Genomic DNA, 20,898 nt, shown 5'->3' with positions numbered 1-20,898 from the left:
CTGTCCTTACTCAGGCTACCTTGGCACACACGATGATGGTGACTGGAGCCAGTAATGTCCCGTGGAAGGTGCTGGGTGATGGGGTGTGGGAGGAGCTGATGAGAAGATGGGGAGGTCTGGGATATGGACGTGTGGACAGAGAAGTCCACTAGCTGCCAGAGGCGTGGGACCTGGGGAGTAGGAATGACCATGGAGGTCACTGTCCTGCCTGAACGTCCCCAGGTTGACTGGTACCTTTCAGGCCACCATTCCTGCTTGCGGGTTCGGAGAATGAGGCTTCCTCCTTGCAGAGCAGACCCAAGTTCCATGCATTTTGATACTCTTCTGTTAGGATGTAATTCCTTTTTGTAGGAAGCTTAGGTGTACACTTGAGTTGGATTATGTGCATTTTTATAAAAACACTTGACTCAGATGCGGATCACAGCCTTTGGGAAGACACAGTTGTGGGAAGTCACCCTTGGCCCTCAACCTTGTTCAGGTCCCGGTTTCTGCTGCTTCTGCTGCTATCGGGGCATAGGTCGCACCACAGGTAGCCATGATTTCAGCCTGAACAAAGTTAAATAGTTTTACATTGGTCTGTTTTATTTGTATTCTTTAAATGAAAAAAAACAAAGGTTATAAAGTACCCTAGAAATGTAGGACTTGGTGTAAATGATAATGAGGCATTATTATTAATTTTGTTGGGTGTAATATTTGTAATGTTTTGTCAAGTTCTGATCTGATAGACATATACGCTGGGGTATTTATAGGTGAAACAATATGATTTCGGAGATTTGCTTTACTCAGACTAGAAAAAAAAGAGGGGAGACAGCTGAATGTTTTGGCAGTGGTTATTCATTATTCGTTATTCTGCTTACTTTTGTGAATTTTTGAAGTTTCCATAAGAAAAGTGGGGAGAAAAATATTCCTCTAGGTTATGGGTCCCCAGTTATCTGCCCACGTACTTGCCAAATCATCCCTTAGCTAGTGTCTGTGAGGAAGTGGGAGTTTGAGCTAGACCAGCCCTCAGGCAGCCATACCTTCTCTACAGGTATGTGTGCATATGTGTAAGTATTTGTATAGCTGAAATGAAAGTTTAAAGAAATAATTATTACTACAAGCAGGGCACTCTGATTTTTTTTATTCTGTTCTTTTTTTTTTGGTTTTGTTTTAAACTGCTGGTCATGACCTACTAAATTGCTTTTATAACTGTATTGCTTCTGTAGGTGTCACAGCCATAATATGGGTTAACAAAGTGAATTTGGGCCTCTCCACCTTTTTTTATTTCCTCTCGGATAGTTGTCACAGTGATTCTTCGATGGCAGTGTTGCACCCGGGGGTGAGGAGGCCGGAAGACCACTGCAGGAGGTATCTGGTGGAGACCAGATGTCAGGCCGTCAGTAGATGAGTCCAGAATAACTGGCAAACATGAGGCTCATTCCTCTTCTGGTTTGGAGAATTACCGTTTACATAGTATCATGTATTTATTAATTTTCTGCATTAGGAACTGTAAATTCCCTGGTCTTCTTCAGTCAGATTGATAACCCACTGATCATGATAATTTAGGTTCAGAAAGCACATCAGAATCTTCTAGTACTTTTCTATTTCTGCTCTGAGCATCGTTTGAGAGGAAGACATTTTTATGACCAATAGTACTGCAATAGGGGGCTGTTCTGGAATGGGAAGGGCTGTCAGTGTTCTGCCTTATGAGGTCAAGGACAAGTGCCTTCTGTACCCAGTAGGTTTGGTCACTGCAGTTACTGTTAGTCTTTTATTTCTTCATTTCTGTCAGCAATAATAACCCACCTGCTCCATCCTCATCACCACTCTGTGGTGTGATGCAGTTAAGTACTGTAGATTTAGCTGATTGGTGTGAAATCATCCTATTTATTTATTTGGGTGCCTAGCACATGCTCAGTACAGTGAGAAGGGCTGAGGCCATCTCATTTTATTTGGAGAGTAAGCTGCTCACACCATGTTAGAGAATGAGAGAGGGCCAGTGCCCTCATATCAGGCGAGACAGGCAGGCATCAGCTAATTCCACCCGGGAGACCATGCATGTGACGTACAGAAGCAGGCAAGGTGGGGACTGAGGCCCTGAAGTGCTGGGAGGGCTTGGAGCCCAGGGTGTTTGTGTGTAGGGTTGGTTTTGGTCCCGGGTGCAGCTGAAGCCATTGGAGGTTTTCATTCATTGCTTTAAGAATTGTTCATTGTCACTGTGCGCCAGGTGCAGATGCTGGGGAGACAGATGAGGTCTGTGGCCACAGAGCTTGAAGCGGAGCTCAGAGGACAGATGAGGATGGATATTAGGAAGTGTGATTTGATAAGAGTGAATAAGGAAACCTTTTTGTTATGAAGACATCAAGTACAAGTGTAGAGAAAATCTTCTAATGCAGATTCAAATGCCACAATGTCAGATATCATCAATGCATGAGCAGGTTGTTTCAGGTACACTTTTTCCTCATCCACTCCTGCTCCCCAGGTGTTATGGGCTAAACTATGCCCTGCGTCCCCAACTCATATTGTTGAAGCCCTGACCCCCCCCAGCACCTCAGAATGCGTCTGCCTTTGGAGATAGCGCGTTTAAAGAGGTGATTAAGGATAAGTGAGGTTGGGCTTCCCTGGTGGCGCAGTGGTTAAGAATCTGCCTGCCAGTGCAAGGGACACGGGTTCGAGCCCTGGCCTGGGAAGATCTCACATGCCGTGGAGCAACTAAGCCCGTGCACCACAACTACTGAGCCTGCGAGCCACAACTACTGAGCCCGCATGCCACAGCTGCTGAGCCCGCGTGTCACAACTACTGAAGCCCGTGCGCCTAGAGCCCGTGCTCCGCAACAAGAGAAGCCACTGCAATGAGAAGCCTGTGCACTGGGACAAAGAGTAGCCCCCCCGCTCGCTGCAACTAGAGAAAGCCTGCGTGCAGCAACGAAGACCCAACACAGCCAAAAATAAATAAATAAATTAATTTTTTTAAAAAAAGGGTAAGTGAGGTCACTAGGGTGGGCCCTAATCCCATATGACTGATGTCCTTATAAGAAGAGGAAATTTGGACACAGAGACACCGGGGATGTGTATCCAGTAGAGGGATGTTGTGGAGATCAGGGAGAAGATGGCTGTTTCCAAACTGAGGAAGCGGCCTCGGGAGAAACCAGCCCTGCCGACCCCTTGGTCTCGGACACCCAGCCTCCGGGACTGCGAGACAATAAATAACTGTTGTTGAAGCTGCTGGGTCTGTGGTGCTTTGTTCAGGCAGACTAAGTGGGTTATTTTGAAGCATACCCTAGACATCATGCTGATGTGACAAGAGTCTAGTGCAGTCAGTCCTCTGCTAGGACTGGTTTGGTGGGACCTGGTCTCATTCTAGCCTGGAGGTTCTGAGGACCTGGTCTCCACTGTCACCTTAGACGTGGACGAGCAACTCAGAGTGACGGGACCACCTGCATGTGCTCTGTGTGGGCCGCAAACCGCACACTCACTGTGGTCATGTGACCTAGGGTCTGTAGCAGGGGATTGGGCTGAGCCACATTTGCCCAGCCTCCGTGCCATTGTCCTGCCCTGTGTTCTTTGTGGGCACTTTCACTGCTCCGTTTGCTCTTTCTTGTCCCTCAGTTCAAGGCCAGTGGCCGTTCTTCAAATGTGACACTCAGTATTAATGGTTATGCAGTTGCGACAGAGTTTAGATTTGGATTTGTCGATTTAGTAGAAATAAAAAGGACATTTCTTCTTAGCTGTGTGCTGGTGCCAAAAATGTTACAGGTTTTCCTCCGAAGTATGCCTGAACAGTAGCAGTTTTCTGCTGGATTGCGTTAAGAATCAGGGCATTTGATCACAGGCATTAGATGTGTTCAGTGCCATGAAAAGAAATCCTCTTTAATGAGTGCAGTAGGAAGTTGGAATTTGGGCTTTTGTTCAAGGCTTAGGATGGTGAACTGCAGTGTGTATCTTGTAACCCAGGAGGCGGAAAGAATAGTTGAATTCGGAAAGTGAGAAAAATGGTCAGTCAGACCCTGTTGTGTTACCTGGTGTGGGAGATGCTGGCTCACCTGTGTTGTTACTTGTGACTCTGAGAAGAAGAAACTTTTATTTATTTGAATCTTTATTATTCATTCTATAGTTTGAAACGACATGCAGTTTTTTCCCCAGATCTCTAATATGCTTCCTGTGTGTCGTTACCGTTAACTCTACAGTCAGGTGTGGTTTAGAATATTCCATTTTCCCCTTGCCGTTTACATGGTGGGGATACAGTTTTATTAGTTTAAGGCCTTGGACAGACCTACGTGTCAGGTATGTTATCCTACTTGTCAATGTCAGGAAACGCTTTGGGTCTGACTGTGTCTAAGTGTTTTATTACTTCCGGGAGAGGTGTTGCTCTAAATAGCTCTTACATTTTATGTCCTGAAATATGCATAGTAGATGAAGGCAGGTACATCCAATGTCAGACCTATTTTAGGCTGTGTTCTAAGCCTCCACATGAAACATGTGCATCTTCAGCGCCACTTCTCGGAAGAGGAGTCTACAGCCACAGTCTGCTTCCTCCGCCCCCCACGCCCCAAGCATTTTATTATGAAAAGTTTTGAATACACCGAAGTTGGAAGAATTTTATGGCAAATACCCATATACCCACTGCCTAGATTCTGCCATTAACATTTGGTATATTTGTTTTATCTCATGTCTGCCCATCTCTTCATCCTTCTACCTGTCCATCGACCCATTTTATTTTTCTGATGCATTTCAAAGTAAATTGCAGACATCAGTTCACTTTGATCTAAACACTTCAGCATGCGTATCATTAACTAGAGTTCAGTATTTGTTTACAGTTTTCTTCCTCTGTAAAATTTATGGTGAAATGGACACATCTTAAATGTACATCAGCTAAATTTTGGCAAAAGCATACACCTGTGTAACCCAAACCCCTGCCGAGAAATAGACCATAATCCTCGATCAGAAAGTTCCCTTCCTACCTCTTAGGAAGTCCCTTTCCCAGGCAACCATTGTTCTGTATTTCCACTATAGATTATTGCTGTTTGGATTAATTTCCAATATACATTAGTACTGTCTGAATTAGTTTTATCTGCTCTAGAACTTGATACAGATGGATTCATACAATATACTTGTGTGCAAGAACCTCTACTCAGCATAATGTTTTTGAGATTCATCCACAATGTTGTGTGTATGTTATTGCTGAGTAGTAGTCTGTGGTATGTATATACCACAGTTTGTTTCTCCGTCACCTTTTGTCGGACATTAGGGTTCTTTTTAGTTTTGTATTATAATGAAAAGCTGCTGTGAACATCTGTGAATGACCCATTGTGTGGACATATGTTATCATTTCTTTTGGACAATAACTACTAATGGAATTGCCCAGTTATATAGGAACTATATATTTAACTTTGTAAAACACTGCCAAACTGTTTCCTACTGAATTTTTGTATGCTAATTCTGTCAGTTATTGAGAAGGGGGGTGTTAAAGTCTCCAGTTACTGTTTTAGGTTTGCTTGTTTCTCCCTGTAGTTCAGTTCATTTTGGCTTCGTGTATTTATTTTTTGATAAATTTATTTATTTTTTAAATTTATTTTCGGCTGCGTTGGGTCTTTGTTGCTGCGTGCGGGCTTTCTCTAGTTGCGTTGAGTGGGGGCTGCTCTTCGTTCCGGTGCGCGGGCTTCTCACTGCGGTGGCTTCTCTTGTTGCGGAGCACGGGCTCTAGGCTTGCGGGCTTCAGTAGTTGTGGCTCACGGACTCTAGAGCGCAGGCTCAGTAGTTGTAGCACGTGGGCTCAGTAGTTGTGGCTCACGGGCTCTAGAGCGCAGGCTCAGTAGTTGTGGCACATGGACTCAGTAGTTGTGGCTCGTGGGCTCTAGAGTGCAGGCTCAGTAGTTGTGGCACGTGGGCTCAGCGGTTGTGGCTTGCGGGCTCTAGAGCACAGGCTCAGTAGTTGTGGCACATGGGCTCAGTAGTTGTGGCTTGCGGGCTCTAGAGCGCAGGCTCAGTAGTTGTGGCACGTGGGCTCAGTAGTTGTGGCTTGCGGGCTCTAGAGCACAGGCTCAGTAGTTGTGGCTCGCGGGCTCCAGAGTGCAGGCTCAGTAGTTGTGGTGCATGGGCGTAGTTGCTCCGCGGCATGTGGGATCTTCCCAGACCAGGTCTCGAACCCGTGTCCCCTGCACTGGCAGGCGGATTCTTAACCGCTGTGCCCAGGGAAGCCCCCCAGTACTCTCTGAGTTCTTGCTTACGTTTGCCACAAGATGCTCCAGGTTCATCTGATACTTTCTTGTCCAGCCCTGAGCTTGACATTTGTCCAAGGAGCACTGGTTGCTCTCGGTGGAAATGATATTTAGAAACCAAGATCTGGTCAGTAGATGTGCTTATTGCTACTGGGGTGTTATCACTTCTAGATCCTAGAGTGCATAACCCTGATTTGTGAGAAACTTATTCTGATACAATCTACTCCTCTCTTTTGCAAATAGGAACCTCTTTGGTGTTATTTTTTCTTGACAATATTTTCTGGAGCTCTTTCATTATGGGTATGTAGATTCTTTATTCTTTTTTAGAGCTGAATGGCATTTTCTCCTGTGGATTAATATAATTCATTTAAACAGTAGCCTGTTTATGGACTTTTAGGTTGTCATTTTGCTCTAACAAAAAAATGCAGATATTAGCTTTCTACCAACCTTTCACATGTGTGTAAATGTATTTATAGGATTAATTCCTGAAAATGCAATTATCAGGAAAGCATACGTACATTTGTAATTTTATAGATATTGACACATTGTTCCCCATAGTGATTGTTCCAGTTTTTCTTCTTCCATTTAAAAAAAATATATATTTGTTTATTTGGCTACTCGGGGTCTTAGTTGTGGCATGCGGGATCTCCAGGCCCCCTGCATTGGGAGTGTGGCGGAGTCTTAGACACTGGACCACTAGGGAAGTTCCTAGTTTTTATTCTTAACAGCAGTTTATGATGAGAGTGCTTGTTTTTTAATATCTTTGCCCACATGGCATATTTCCAAGCTGTTGAATATTTGCCAAGCTAGTAGATGAAAATGGCATTTGCTAATAATTTTGGATTTTATTTTCCAAAGTGCACTTAAAAGTTGGTTTTTTAAAAAAAATAATTAATTAATTTTTGGCTGCATTGGGTCTTTGTTGCTGCGGGGCTTTCTCTAGTTGTGGTGAGTGGGGGCTACTCTTCGTTGCAGTGCGCAGGCTTCTCATTGTCGTGGCTTCTCTTGTCGCGGAGCATGGGCTCTAGGCATGCAGGCTTCAGTAGTTGTGGCATGTGGGCTCAGTAGTTGTGGCGCACAGGCTTAGTTGCTCTGCGGCATGTGGGATCTTCCCGGACCAGGGCTCAAACCCGTGTCCCCTGCATTGGCAGGCGGATTCTTAACCACTGCGCCACCAGGGAAATCCTGGTGCTTTCTGTTGGTTTTGTTTATTCACTTATCCATTTTCTTTGATTCCCCAGTCCTCACTCCTCTTTCATGCCCCTCCTTCATTGGCAACCATCCTTACCTGTTTGATGCAGGTCCTTTGGTTTGTGTACCCTTGTAAAATGTTTATTATTTTGATGTGTGGTTTTTTGTTTTTGTTTTTGTTTTGCGGTACATGGGCCTCTCACTCTTGTGGCCTCTCCTGTTGCGGAGCACAGGCTCCGGATGCGCAGGCTCAGCGGCCACGACTCACGGGCCCAGCTGCTCCGCGGCATGTGGGATCTTCCCGGACCGGGGCACGAACCCGTGTCCCCTGCATTGTCAGGCGGACTCTCAACCACTGCGCCACCAGAGAAGCCCAGATGTGTGTTTTTAAGAATCTTTTTATTTTGAAATAATTTCAAACTTAAGAAAAATTGCAAAACTGGCCCAGGAATTCCCCCTAATTCCTTAGCAGAATTAGCGCTGAGGTGGTGGCCTCTATGGAGGCGGAGTTGCATGTGCACTGCCCATCCCTTACGCTCAGCAGGTGCTCGGCGTCCGTGTACGCATCTCCTGTGTTGCTTCCATCACATTCCTGATGACGTGCTCACCAGGGATGCGGACAGGTTTCCAAAGGCCGTCCTCTTGGCTGCACTAGTCTCTTCTGGTCGCCCATCACCAGGGGGTCAGGCTCTAGTAGAGATGCTCGTTGACTTTGCCCATGGCAGCGCTTCCTTTGTGGGTGCTTACACGGGCTCCATGAAGATTCGACACGTGGATAGGTTGTCATATCTGTCCTGCAGCAGGGAACCTGGATGTTTGGCCCTTGGTCAGTGTGTCCAGTGCGTTGGACTGTGGGACACTCATGATCGGTCATGCAGGCAGCTGCAGCCTTCCATGGGTCATGCACCTCAGAAGTGAGGCAGGCTTTACCATCCGTGACCTGGGTCCGGTCTGGTGGGCGAGGCTCTACCTGAGTCAGCAGTGTGGGTAAGGTAGTGGACCTTGCTTCCTCTGGGGCCAGACCACGTGCAGCCTCCTGTTTATGGAAGTGCATGGGTTTTACCTTTAAGTGGAGCTGTTCTTTCTGTTGGGTGTTTCTGGGGCGGGTCTCACCTTATGAGAATGCAGTTGGGAGAGAACTTGTTCGAATTGTGGTCGAGCTGTCATCGTTTTGCCTTCGGTGAGCGTTCCTCCCCCTCATCCCATTCCCACCTCGGGTGCTCCTGTCCTTACGGGAGAAGCGCCTTCTGTATCCCAAGGGGCCATCAGGGATTGGCATCCTCTCTGTTAGTGGCTGTGGGGTCAGAGTGTGACATGCTGTCCGTGATGCTGTCCAGATGGCCCACAGGTGACCCGGGGAAGCCAGGCCTTGGACTTTGCTCTCCTCATGACCTGCCCCTTTAGACAGAGGTGGGCAGGTGGCACGTAACCCTCGCAGGTGGTTCTCTCTGGGAGCCATCAGTCTGCTATGACTCCCACAAGAATGAAGTCCCACCGTCACTCGGCACGTGCCAGCCGGGCAGCCGATGGAGAGTTCAGGCAGTAAAGGTCAGCTGTTCACTTTGCCAGGTGTAGGCAGACTGACTTGTTTTCTTGCCAGAGGGCACAGCGTTCTTTCAGAGGGCACTGGTGGTGTCTGAGGTGGCACATCGGGAGCCATCAGTGGCAGCAACACATTCAGGCCCGGTTGCCATGCCAGGTGGCATGGGGACAGCGGCCCTGCTGTTTGAGGGCTCCGTGCACCAGTGGCTTCTATTACGCTGACTGGGTGGAACCTCGGGCCCAGACATGGGTTCAGTAGTGCGTCTTGGCCCCTTTAGGGGTGCCAGCAGCTCTTGCCGTGCATTTGTCAAGGCTTGCCATGCAGGGTCACCTACACCAGCCTCCAGGCCCTCCCATCAGTGCCTCGTAGCTTCTCTCCCAGTTACACGGGCCGATGAAAACAGCTAGTGCAGCTCAAATGCAGAAACCACAGTCAGTGTTCAAGTCAACAACACAGGAATATGTGGGGCCTGGGGGTCCTCGCCCTCCTCCCCACGTACCCCAGCCCCCCAGTTCCCGCACCCCAGGCTGGGCTCTTGTATCCGTTGCTGTCTCCTCCCGTCCTGTTGCTCTACAGCCCCTCCAGCCAGCTTGGCTTTTCCCTTCGTCCTGTTGGAACGCCAGCGTATAATAGAAGATCTGTTTACGATTACAAGTACATACTTCAGGGTTAAAATGAACAGAAACATCCAAAATCTCTATAAGAAAATCTCCTGAAACACACAAACATGGACTTGAAGAAGTGGAAGACACCTGTGTTCGGGTGGGATAGTGGCATCGTGACTGTGTCTGCTCTCCCTGAATTAATTTTTAACATGATCCCAATAACAATACCATGGTGCTTGTTAATGGAATGAGACCACTTGACTTAAAGCTCATTTTTTGTTACGCACAAGCAAGAACAATCTCTGAAGAAGAAAAATGAGGGAACAACCCCAGATTGGGTTGTGCTGTCTCGCCCCCGATTGAAGCTGTGGGGTTGTCCTGGGATAAGCTGCAGGAACAGAGGAGAAAATACAGAAACAGACCCCCCTCCATGGGGAAACTTGAGTGCCCAGTAAAATGGTGTTTCATAGCAGTGGGGACAACTGAGTAATGGGTGATATTGGGGTAACTGGACAAACGTGTGGAAAAGGATGAAATCAGATTCATCCTTCCTAGTGTACACAAGGGTGAACAACAGGTGGTTCAGAGATTTAAATGAAAGCAAAAATAATTAAGCCATAGAGGTACTAGGCAAAAACATGGGTGAATTCTTCAATGATCTGGGAGATGAGGAAACTTTTTTTTGGCCGTATCGCGTGGCTCATGGGATCTTAGTTTCCTGACTGGGGATCAAACCTGGGCCCTCAGCAGTGAAAGCGTGGAGTTTTAACCACTGGACCGCCAGGGAATTCCCGAGGAAAGTTTTCTTAACTATTATTCTAAATTCAGAGCAAGGAGGGGAAAGACCAGATCTGATAACATAAACATAAGCAAAGTAAAAAGACAACAAATCGAGAAAAAATATTTACAACTTATAAAACAAAAAGCAAATATCCCACATCTAAGGTGCTTCTAAAAATAGAGACAACAAAGGCTGAGGACCTGAGAGGAAAAAACAAGTCAAGAGATGGGAACAGACAGTTCACTGAAAAAGAAACTCAAATGGCTTTTAAATGTGTGAAAAGGCAACTCAGACTCTTGCATAATAAGAGAAATGCAAATTAAGAGCACACTGAGCTACCTGTTCTCACCTTTCAGGCCAGCAGACATCCCTGCTTGGTCAGGCATGAGGAACCGGCCAGCATAGCTCCTGACAGGGCATAAGGGGCTATGTCTGGCTGAACTCTGGGGCCGCGACTGACCCAGCATCCCACTTCGGAAACCTCCCCCAAGGAAACATGGGCAAAAACACGAGGCAGTTTGCGCACCAGGCTGTTCATTTTGGCCTCATTCCACCCCTGGGGTGCAGGCTCGCTAAACCATGCTGCAGCCTCACAGCGGGCCGGGGTGGGAGGGTGCAGCGTGGAGCCCTATCTTCGATGATTATCTGGAGGGGAGGGGCTGACCTCTCAGCATGGGCCTTGTGAGTTTGGACCATGTAACGACTTAAAGGATTACAATTGAATCCAAACATTAAAAAAAAAATTACTTAAAAAAATCAAAAGCAAAGTATTAGTAAAAAATGGCAAAAACAAACAAAAGACATAACCCCACAGAAAAGAGTTATTTCAAGTAATTAAATCATAGAAATTCGACAGCAGGCCGACAGTGGGACATACACCAAGGACAAGAAAAGCAACGAAAAAACTTTCAGCGAATTGTTTTCAGTAATCATTTTATTAGTAATAATACTGGTATTATTGCCACTGTTCCATATGTTTTAGGATAAAGTGGAACTATAGTTACATTAACAACATTACACACTGGCTTTCACCATAGGGGGAGTGGGTGGGTGCAGATAATACCAAAGAATGTGATCAATAACCCTGTAATCCTACTTTGGGTTGGAAATACTGTGAATTCATGAGGTTTTTCTCTTAAACACAAGGTGCTTATTTCCTCACTCTCTCTGGTGCCAAGTCCCAGGCGCAGTGAACACCCTCGGTGAGTGGTAGTGGGCCTGAAACAGCACTTTCCTCTAGAAGCGGCAGTGGCCACTTCTAGGTCTGAGGAGCCCTCAGCGGCTGCCAGGGTCCACTTCGAAGAGGCCGCCGCTGGCCGGGGCGGGACAATTGGATCGTCCCTAAGATGATGACTAATGGATTGTTTAGCTCCAGCGATTCCAAGGAAGCAGCATTGCTGAAGAGAAAGGATGATGCATTTAACTTGACTTTTCTGAAGGATCTGTACCTCAGGGTGACCAAGTAGTCGAGGAGGGAAAAGGTCTCTTTATGTAAATGTTTCCACTAATAAATGATGAAGGGATTGTGGAACCAGACTGTTGAAAAATGTCCAACTATGAGACAAAGGGGCCAGGCCATAGCCATCAGTGGCAGGTCACTGCCCAATATTACGTGCCCCCTGATGGAAGCGTTCTTGAAAAAACATCGCACTTGAGTGAAATAAAGCCTCATGATCCAACCACCGGTCTACAAGAAATACAGGGGCTGAGAAGCATCTTCAAAGTTCTGACAGAGATACAGCCTGCAGGAGCCAGAAAGTGGGATATTCTACAGGACGACCTGCCCTGGCTATTTAACAAATGCATCAAGAGACTTAAGAATTGTGTCGGCTCAGGGCAGTCTATCGATGGACCTGATTCGCATCTTGATTTGAACAAACTATTAAAAAAAAAATGTGAGTCTGTTGGTGAAAAATTTGAACACCAATTGGATAGTTGAAGATTTAAAAAAATTCCTGTCAAGTTTTAAAGCAAAATAATGCTACTGTGGCTGTTTTTTAATTTTTATTATTATTTTTTAATTTTTTAATAAATTTATTTATTTTGGGCTGCATGGGGTCTTTGTTGCTGCACGTGGGCTTTGTCTAGTTGTGGCAAGCAGGGGCTACTTTTCGTTGCGGTGCACGGGCTTCTTGTTGCGGTGGCTTCTCTTGTTGCAGAGCACGGGCTCTAGGCGGTGGGCTTCAGTAGTTGTGGCACGTGAGCTCAGTAGCTGTGGCTCGCGGGCTCTAGAGCTCAGGCTCAGTAGTCGTGGCGCACGGGCTTAGTTGCTCCGCGGCATGTGGGATCTTCCCGGATCAGGGCTGGAACCCGTGTCCCCTGCATTGGCAGGCGGATTCTTAACCACTGCACCACCAGGGAAGTCCCAATATTTTCTTATTTTTCATCTTTCGCTTTATGTTCTATGATAGAGTTGGCAAGTTTTTCATGTAAAGGACCAGATAGTAAATGTTTTAGGCTTTATGGGCCAAGAGGTAACATTGAGGCTTTTAAGTAGGTATCACATCAGAAGAGAGAAAACAAATTGCCCCATTTTCATTGGTGAAATTCAAAGTATGATAATCACTGAGTACAGTTTTTTTGTGACTCAATCCTAATAGGAATGGAATTCTTTTGGGGGGGGCTCACGTTTTGCTTAATTGGGGTTCAGAGTTAGTGCTGTCGATCATCAAGATGATTGGAACGTTCATTTGTAACAGTGCCACCATATTCCGGGTCACTGATTGGGCTTTCAGTTACACCCGTTTTATTATTCAGCGACCGTGTATGTAATTTCTAAGATACCTTTCTTGTTTGCTGTGTCTGTCTCTGTCTCTCTCTCTCGGCTGTGTTTATGGATGCTGTTCTCCTCAGATGCCTCTAAACCCTCTAGAATTTAAGCCCCCATCCAGTCTGTCCTTTGCCCCCTGTGCTCCCTGCCCTTTCTCTTCCATGCTGACCCTGGTGATCACTGTATCTGTGAAAGCACGACAGGTTGGCTTGTATGTGCAGCTGATGGGCTTCCTTTAGTTTCCTGTGTTTTCCCGGGAGGGGCAGCTCTGGGACTTTGGAAGGGTGGGCTGTGTGTCGCATGCAGGGGGACCTCGTGGGGAGAAGGCAGTGGACTCAGGCCCCACAGTCAGCAAGTTCCGTCCTGGGGGCTGCTCCACCTCCTGAGGTCTCTGAATCTGACTCCTGGTTCCCTTTCCCTCAGGGCTACCTGATTCTGCTCTGCAGGGGCAGCTTTTAGAAAGAAGGAGAAAGCGGAGTCCAGACAGTACCCATGGTGCCCTGTGTGTCTAAAGAGATAAAGGGATATAGTCCAGTCAATACCAGATGTTTATTCAGACAAATCTAGTGCAGTACTCCTTACCCGGTTTACTGTGCTTTCTACATCTGCGGCATGTGTAGTGGTAACTGAGGCATGAAATTATTGTTCTGAACCAGTCTTTTCAGAATCAGGAAATACTAAACTTTGTTACAGTTTAAATTGAACCATATGAAATAGCCATTTTTATGGGCAGAAAACTGTTGAAAATTAGCACTTTGATCAAATCAAATCTAATTTTAATCTAATATTAATAAATCTAATGTCAGTAAAATTGTATTATATCTGTCATGTTTTGAGCTGTGAACATGGTCACTCTAAATCATCACCCTAATTAACCAGAACAGTTAATTAAGTAGCCGCTCCTATTTGCAGCCCTTCTGGAACATCTAGAGAGTGTAAGGGTCTTCAGCATCAACAAACCCAACTGCTCCTTTTCAGGATCAGATTTGACCCTGAAGGAGTTAAAGTGAGCTTGCTCAAGGACATACTCTTTAGTTTCAAAGTTGCATCTCAAACGCAAGAGTCCTGGCGGCAGGTAGAGGCTTTTGTAGGCTGACGGTCATGGAGAAGGTGTGCTCTGCACAGGCCCCCTGGACTACAGTGCCCTGAAGCAGGCAACAGCCGGCCAGAAACAGCCAGGTCGGCGGGTCCCACCACATAGGTGACAACGCACGTCAGGAGGGGGAGCCCCAGCAGCGCTCTCAGCTTCCTTGCTTACTCTTTTTAACTTTGTCGTTTGGATTTGCAGAATGGTCGGACTTGCAAAATAATGTCCTTCAACTGACTACACGGTATTGGCTAGAAATGTGGGGAGGCCACCCGTGGGCTCTGCGTGCTAGAGGTAGTAAGGAAGATGCACTGGTTTAGTAAGAGGATGGGCTGGTTTAGTAAGAAGATGCACTGGTTTAATAAGTCTGTGCACTGGTTTAGTAAGAAGATGCGCTGGTTTAGTAAGAAGATGCACTGGTTTAATAAGTCTGCACTGGTTTAGTAAGAAGATGCATTGGTTTAGTAAGAAGATGGGCTGGTTTGGTAAGAAGATGCACTGGTTTAGTAAGAAGATGGGCTGGTTTAGTAAGAAGATCTGCTGATTTAATTAGAAGATGGGCTGGTTCAATAAGAAGATGGGCTGGTTTGCTAAGAAGATCTGCTGACTTGGTAAGAAGATGGGCTGGTTTAGTAAGAAGACGTGTTGGTTTAATTAGAAGATGTGCTGGTTCAGTAAAGAGGTGTGCTGGTTTAGTTAGAAGACGTGCTGGTTCAGTAAGGAGATGTGCAAGCTTAATTAGAAGAGGGGCTGGTTCAGTAAGGAGATGTGGAGGTTTAGGTAGAAGACGTGCTGGTTTAGTATGAAGATGTGTGGGTTTACTTTATGTCTTTTCGTGCATGCAGCCTGTTTGGATTTTGCCAGCAGTTTTAGGGTGTTGCCTGCCTCAAACTTTTTTAAAAAACTGTAAACAGCTTCAGTGGGGTTTGCAGAAGGAAGCTGTGGTTTCTGGTCTTCCTGTTCATTCACATGTTTTTTTCAGAGGGAGGGCTAACATCTGACCATATTTTTCAACAAGCTCAGAAGTGAACAGAGGAGAATGCACAGTAACTATCGGCAGAGGGGGAGGAACCAGAATTCCTCCAGAGAAATTCCTCCTCACACAGACTTTCCAGCGGGGTGTTCCATGGAGAACGAGGTAGGTGCAAACCCAGTGTGGAAAGAGCCGTCTAGAATGATGTTTGGGTCCTGTGGCCTTTACTTTGGGAAGGTGGGGTGGAGGGTTCCTGCTGGCTTCCGGGTCTGAGAACTGGCAGCCCCAGTGGCCAGCGAAGTGAGCAAGGTGAGCTGTTTGTAGGTTGTTGGGTGCGTCCATCTTCACTTAAGGAGGAAGAGACTGTGGATGTCAGGTCTGCTGAGGAAGAGTGACGTTCATGTAGATTTGTAGTCAGTTAGGACCCAAGATCTGAGTTGGAAAATGATTTAGGGAAGAGGTCAAGAAAGAGCACATTCACAGTGCAGACTCGTGCCTGGAATTTCACCCGTGATGCCTGAGGGAGGAGGAGTGCCCGGCAGGAGTGGCCGCTGCCTGCCCGGCAGGAGTGGCCTCGGCCGCTGCGTGGACGGTCAGGCGCAGTGTGTGTCACCAGAGCAAACGGCTGCAGTGGGGGAGGTCAGGTTCATGCCTAGTCCTGAGATAGGGTACTCGAGGTCTGTAGGAGGTCCTGGGGCACGGGCTGTGTCGTACTCCTTATTTGGGCCTCTGCGGCACCTAAGAAAGGCTCTTTTTCTGTTGGTAGGCGCTTAAGTGCTTAACTTCCTTTTTAAAAAGATAGTGAATCTGTTGACTTGCGTTACAGGGAGTTGGAGTTAAGATAGGCAACGTTGAGATACAGCTTTAAACAGTGGTGCTTATGGGAGAGGATTTGTCGGGGTGCTTCGTGCACTTGGGCGCGGGTGAATCTGGGGAGTAGCCGCTGGCTTGCCCAGCTGGACAGTTGGACAGTGGCTCTGCCCGGCCCACGTGCTGGCCTGGGTGTCTCTCCCTGGTGTTGTCCCGCAGCCCTGCGGAGCCTGATCCCCGCTGAGCAGTCCCCCTCTCCCTCCCTCAGCAGAAGGGGCCCTGGGGCAGGGAAGGGGGTCCCTTGAGGTGCAGCCCCAGTGCCGGGCACATGCCAAGTGCCCATTAGACGTTTGCTGAATGCCGAACTGAAGGACCCCAGGGCATTGCACTTGAAGGCTTTGTTCTGGGGCGGTTTTGTGTTACTAACCAAAGGAGTAGGTAAGGGTGCGTGAACACCGTACTGAGGCCTTCGAGGTGCCCAGTGCGGGTTTCCTTCCTTCACTGCCACACGCTTTCTCTGGAACGCGCTGGGCTGAGCACTGTGCACATGGAGTGACGTGGTGTATGTCACCTTATTATTCACTTTGGTCCGCAAGTAGAGGCCACTGTCCCATGAGCAGTTGTGCTGGTTCCTTCAGCACACGCATTTCATACTATAAGTTAATAAACAGACAGTCTGACGGAGAAGTTAGCCTCTGGGAATTTGTTTAGGAGATGCAGTTACTCGGAGCCTGGTCACCCCAAGTGAGATGCTAAGTCAGGCTTTAATCTAACAATACCCAAGGCCAGCCTGGCCCCTGGTCCCTCCTCTAGGAAAGCGCTAAGTGGGCCAGAGTTTGTGTGTGTGTGTGTGTGTGTGTGTGTGTGTGTGTGTGTGTGTGTGTGTGTGTGTTGAAGAGCTACATTTGAGGTTTCCAACTTCAAAAGTTGTTTCAGGCATAAGATGGAAAATATATTGTAAGAATACTGTAAGCATCTAGGTATCACTTCTGAGCCAGTTCGGAAGTTCTGCACGGGTCTAGGAAGCAGCGTGTGTTCCATGTGAGAAGTCTGCAGATGCCTGACAGGGCCACTGAAGCCCCGCATCCCCTCCCTGGATCTGTGCCTCGGATCCTCGGTTGGTTCCTTCAACACTCAGGGCCCCCGTTTCTTCACGAGAGATTCAGGCACAGATGGACGCCGGGTGGCACTCGGTGCCAGGGCTCCATTCACGAAGAGAACCCGTGCTTGGCGTTGTGCTCCTTCCAGGGGCTAAATTGCTCCTTTTGTCTTTTGGGGTCAGAGATGGCAAGATCATTTCAGTGATGATGAACATGGGCGCTCAATGAAAATACCTGTTGAGTGAAGGATGAACAATTACACGGGCTAAAACCACTTTTTAAAACTCTGTATTGATCTGGAGGCTATTCCAGTGAATTAAAGAATCCACAGTCGTTTAATGGAATCCTGATTCTGTGCATCGGAATATTCTTTTTCTAAAATTAATTAATTTATTTATTTTTGGCTGCGTTGGGTCTTTGTTGCTGCACGTGGGCTTTCTCTAGTTATGGCGAGCGGGGGCTACTCTTCTTGCGGTGCGTGGGCTTCTCATTGCGGTGGCTTCTCTTGCTGCGGAGCACGGGCTCTAGGCGCATGGGCTTCAGTAGTTGTGGCACATGGGCTCAGTAATTGTGGCTCGTGGGCTCTAGAGCACAGGCTCAGTAGCTGTGGCGCACGGGCTTAGTTGCTCTGCGGCATGTGGTATCTTCCTGGACCAGGGCTCGAACCCGTGTCCCCTGCATTGGCAGGTATATTCTTAACCCCGCTGCGCCACCAGGGAAGTCCCAGAATATTCTTAATTGTTCTCAGTTTATTTTTTTCAAGCAGAACTTTCTTTTACATTTTCATGTTTAAAAGCAACATAGGCTCCAAAATCCTGAGGTGCCCTCTTGTTCATTGTGTTTCTGGAGAAGCTGAGGGGCCCCCACTGTGCCTGCCATCCCCCAGCTCCCAGCCGTGTCTACTTTCCAGCTCCTGCAGCGGGAGTGGGGCGCGCACCTCCTGTGTCACACGCCTGCTGTCCTTGGGTGGGGCAGCCGCCCCCGTTCTGTGCTGAAACAGGGTGAGGCGGCAGAGGAAAGCTGCAGGTTTGCTGGGTGCATTTCTTTACATAATGGTTTCAATATTCCACTTTCTAGGGAGGCTTATCCACTGGTTGAACGTATTTGGGATGTTAAAAAAAAAAAAGCACATGATGCCTGGGGTATGCAACACTGAGGACTGAGTTAGGGAAGCCGTGTCTGATTCCAAATCAGTCATGCCAAGTTCATGCTTGGCCAGGTGGCCTTGTGTGCAGCCTGGGTTCCGGGGCGGCTCCCCTCGCCTCCGCCAGCCTGTGAGCAGTGGAGGGCACGCGCCATTATTCGTCACGGGGCCTCACGGGCCGTGCCTTGTTGCCAGGGTAGCTCCTTTAAAAACAGGGCATTTGGGCCCTAAAGTACACCTTCGAGGCACCTGGCTGGCAGTTCTCATCACGGATTCAGTCCCTGTTCATCTGCTTTGGGCTTATCTCCCCCGGCTTGACGGTGACCACCTAGAGGGTGGGAATTCCGTCTCATCCCCCCACGGGGCCTTCCTGATGCTGGCTGGCACAGACATCAGACACATTACTGCTCCCCTGTAGGGTGCTGGCTCCCAAGAGGTAAAGGCAGCAGAAGACGGAGTGGGGCTCAGCGTAGGGTAAGCTGGTCCTCGAGCAGTAGGAGGCGTCTGCAGTGGGTGTCCTGGTTTCCTTGGCCTGCAGGGGCCAGACAGATGAGGCGTATGGGCTGGCAGAGGGTCTCTCCTTAAGGTGGGTTGCAGGACTCGGGCTCTGGGTCCTTGCCACACACTGATTCTGTGTGCAGACTGTGACTTTATGACCCGTCCCTCAACATTAAAATAACAGCATGGTTTGCATGTGGCCTGTGGACCTGGTGATTTGGTAAGAGGCTGACCTTGGCAAACCCCTCGTCTCAGAACTGGTTTCCTGTTGCTTCCCGGCGTAGAGGAGTAGCGAGGTAGAGCAGCAAACAGGTCGAGCTGAGCTGTTCTCGTGCGCCATCAGGCTCAGAATCAACCGTGGGCTGTGCCCGTGCTGGTTATGATTTGGGAGAGTGAACTTGGTGAGGTTACCAGGTAGAAATGGTGTAGGGACAGATGTTTACTCCAGCCACTTTGGGATATAGGTCATCTGTGTAACATTGTGCCGCGTGTCTCGGTACTTCCACAGCCCTAGGGCAGTGCCTTGCTCATCACAGGAGCTAGGAGGCTCTCAGTGCAGATAACAGTCAAGCAGAACAGGATCGAAGAGTCACGTGTGTGCCGTTGATCGCCTCGGATGCCAGCCAGAGTGGCAGTTACGGGTCAGGGCCTGGCCTGGCCTGCCCGCAGTCAGGCTGGTGAAACGTGATATTTACATTACTCAGCTCTCAGTGTCGCTTGCTTTCAGTGTAAACTTTACCATCGGTCTGGCAAATTGTGGGTGACAGTGTCCCACCGTTTCCACGTGAGCTCTACATCACGGTCACCTGGTCCAGACCCCGCCCGCCCCGGATTTCGCCTGAAGTGCCTCACCCTCTCCCCCACTCGCGGAATTTGTGCTGGGGCTGACAACTCCTGTGGGATCGAGGAGAAAGAAGCCTGAGCAGCCCTGGGGGCGGGCTGTCTGAGGGCTGGGATCAGCCGTCTCCGGCTCCTCCGAGGAGCCCCCTCGCTCCTCTGTAGTTCGTCTGAGACTGTGGAGATGATGCTCTCCCTATGATGGTGCGATTGGTTATCTTGCCTCCCTTAACCTTTTGTGCTTTTATCTTGTCTCAGCTTAAGTGTAAGCAGTTGTAGGCAGGAACTGTACTCATCCTTTAAAAACAAAATCTTATGGACGATTTCAAATGTAAACAAGAGCAGAGAGAAGTCAATGAAGCCGCACACAGCGCAAGTCTCGTCTGGCTTTGATCCTCCCCAGCCCTGAGGGCCTCACATCAGCATCATTCCCCCAGCCCCCCACGCGGCACGAAGCGCTGAGGGGCTGCATTGGGATGGGCAGTGGGAACTCGGTGGGTATCCAGCGCGAGGAGGGGCGCTCCAGCGTTAGTTGCGGTGGATCAGTGGGGTAAAAGGCAGCTATCCAGGGGCCAAGTGCTCAGGGGTTAGGAGCGCAGGCCAAGGAGCAGAGGAGGAGAGCCGGGCTCCGGCTATAGAAGGGGCAGGAAGAATGCTGGGTCCACTTGGCTGAGGGCGTGTTCTGTGTGGGGCGGGCCCTGCAGGACCTCCTGGAGCCCCCCGAGGCCTCACCTGCCTTTGTGAGGGAGTCAGGGCCCCTCTCCATCCTCCATCTGTGAGATTGACAGGCTGCCGAGGCGCCTCGCAGGCATTGTTTGGGGTGGGATATGGCATGTGGCTGAATTTCCCCCTTGCAGAGGAGAGACAGGAACGAGAGCTTTTGGTACATGGTTGGCGACATAGACATTTGTTTCTTGTAAGTGTTGGTCAGAGCTAGGCCTGCCCTAGGTCCCGGCCGCTGTCTGGCGTTGGGTCCTGCCCAGGCAGGCGAGCTGCAGAATCACAGACAAGACAATGGAAGGTGACTTCTTGGTCTGGTGTGGGTCACCACCTTTGGGTTTCGCTGCTGTGTTCGGTGAGGTTTCCCTGCCGAGGCTGCACATTGGCGTCTTGTGTTCTCTGGTTTTACGTTCCTTTGCGTGACTGGAAGCGGTCACCTTTGGCCTCTGTGTGCAGGTGCCCAGTGCCCACGCCTGACTCTCTGAACATCTGTGCCCGTGGAGGGCCTGGAGGGCTCTTACAGAGCTGCAGGGAGGGAATCCTGGGCCTTTTCCTGGGGCCCGCAGGCGAGGTTGACTTTATTCTCCCCGCTGTCCCTGGCTCTCCCTCTGCAGGTTTACTTTGATCGCAGGGTTGGCCTCC

General features: G+C 48.7%; 1 protein-coding gene across 9 annotated transcripts in view; it reads left to right on the top strand.

Annotated features, from left to right (window-relative positions):
• Window positions 1-20,898, top strand: part of CCM2 (CCM2 scaffold protein) — a 58,977-nt gene that overhangs the window by 3,116 nt on the left and 34,963 nt on the right. For 3 of the 9 annotated variants that reach the window (XM_079931495.1, XM_079931493.1, XM_079931499.1), the window contains one exon: window positions 15,157-15,312. The exons of 2 other annotated variants lie outside the window; for them this stretch is intronic. In XM_079931495.1, the coding sequence (XP_079787621.1) occupies window positions 15,214-15,312 (99 nt within the window). In that variant the 5' untranslated portion in view covers window positions 15,157-15,213. Of the gene's footprint in view, window positions 1-2; window positions 1,348-15,156; window positions 15,313-20,898 lie in introns of those variants that run through there. 4 more of the 9 variants (XM_079931494.1, XM_079931496.1, XM_079931501.1 and 1 more) reach the window with 4 other exon arrangements.

Source organism: Stenella coeruleoalba (genome assembly GCF_951394435.1).
Source record: "Stenella coeruleoalba genome assembly, chromosome: 9".
In the NCBI taxonomy this organism is placed as follows: domain Eukaryota; kingdom Metazoa; phylum Chordata; class Mammalia; order Artiodactyla; family Delphinidae; genus Stenella; species Stenella coeruleoalba.
Note: the sequence above shows the minus strand (reverse complement) of the source record. Positions and strands in the feature narration are given on the sequence as shown.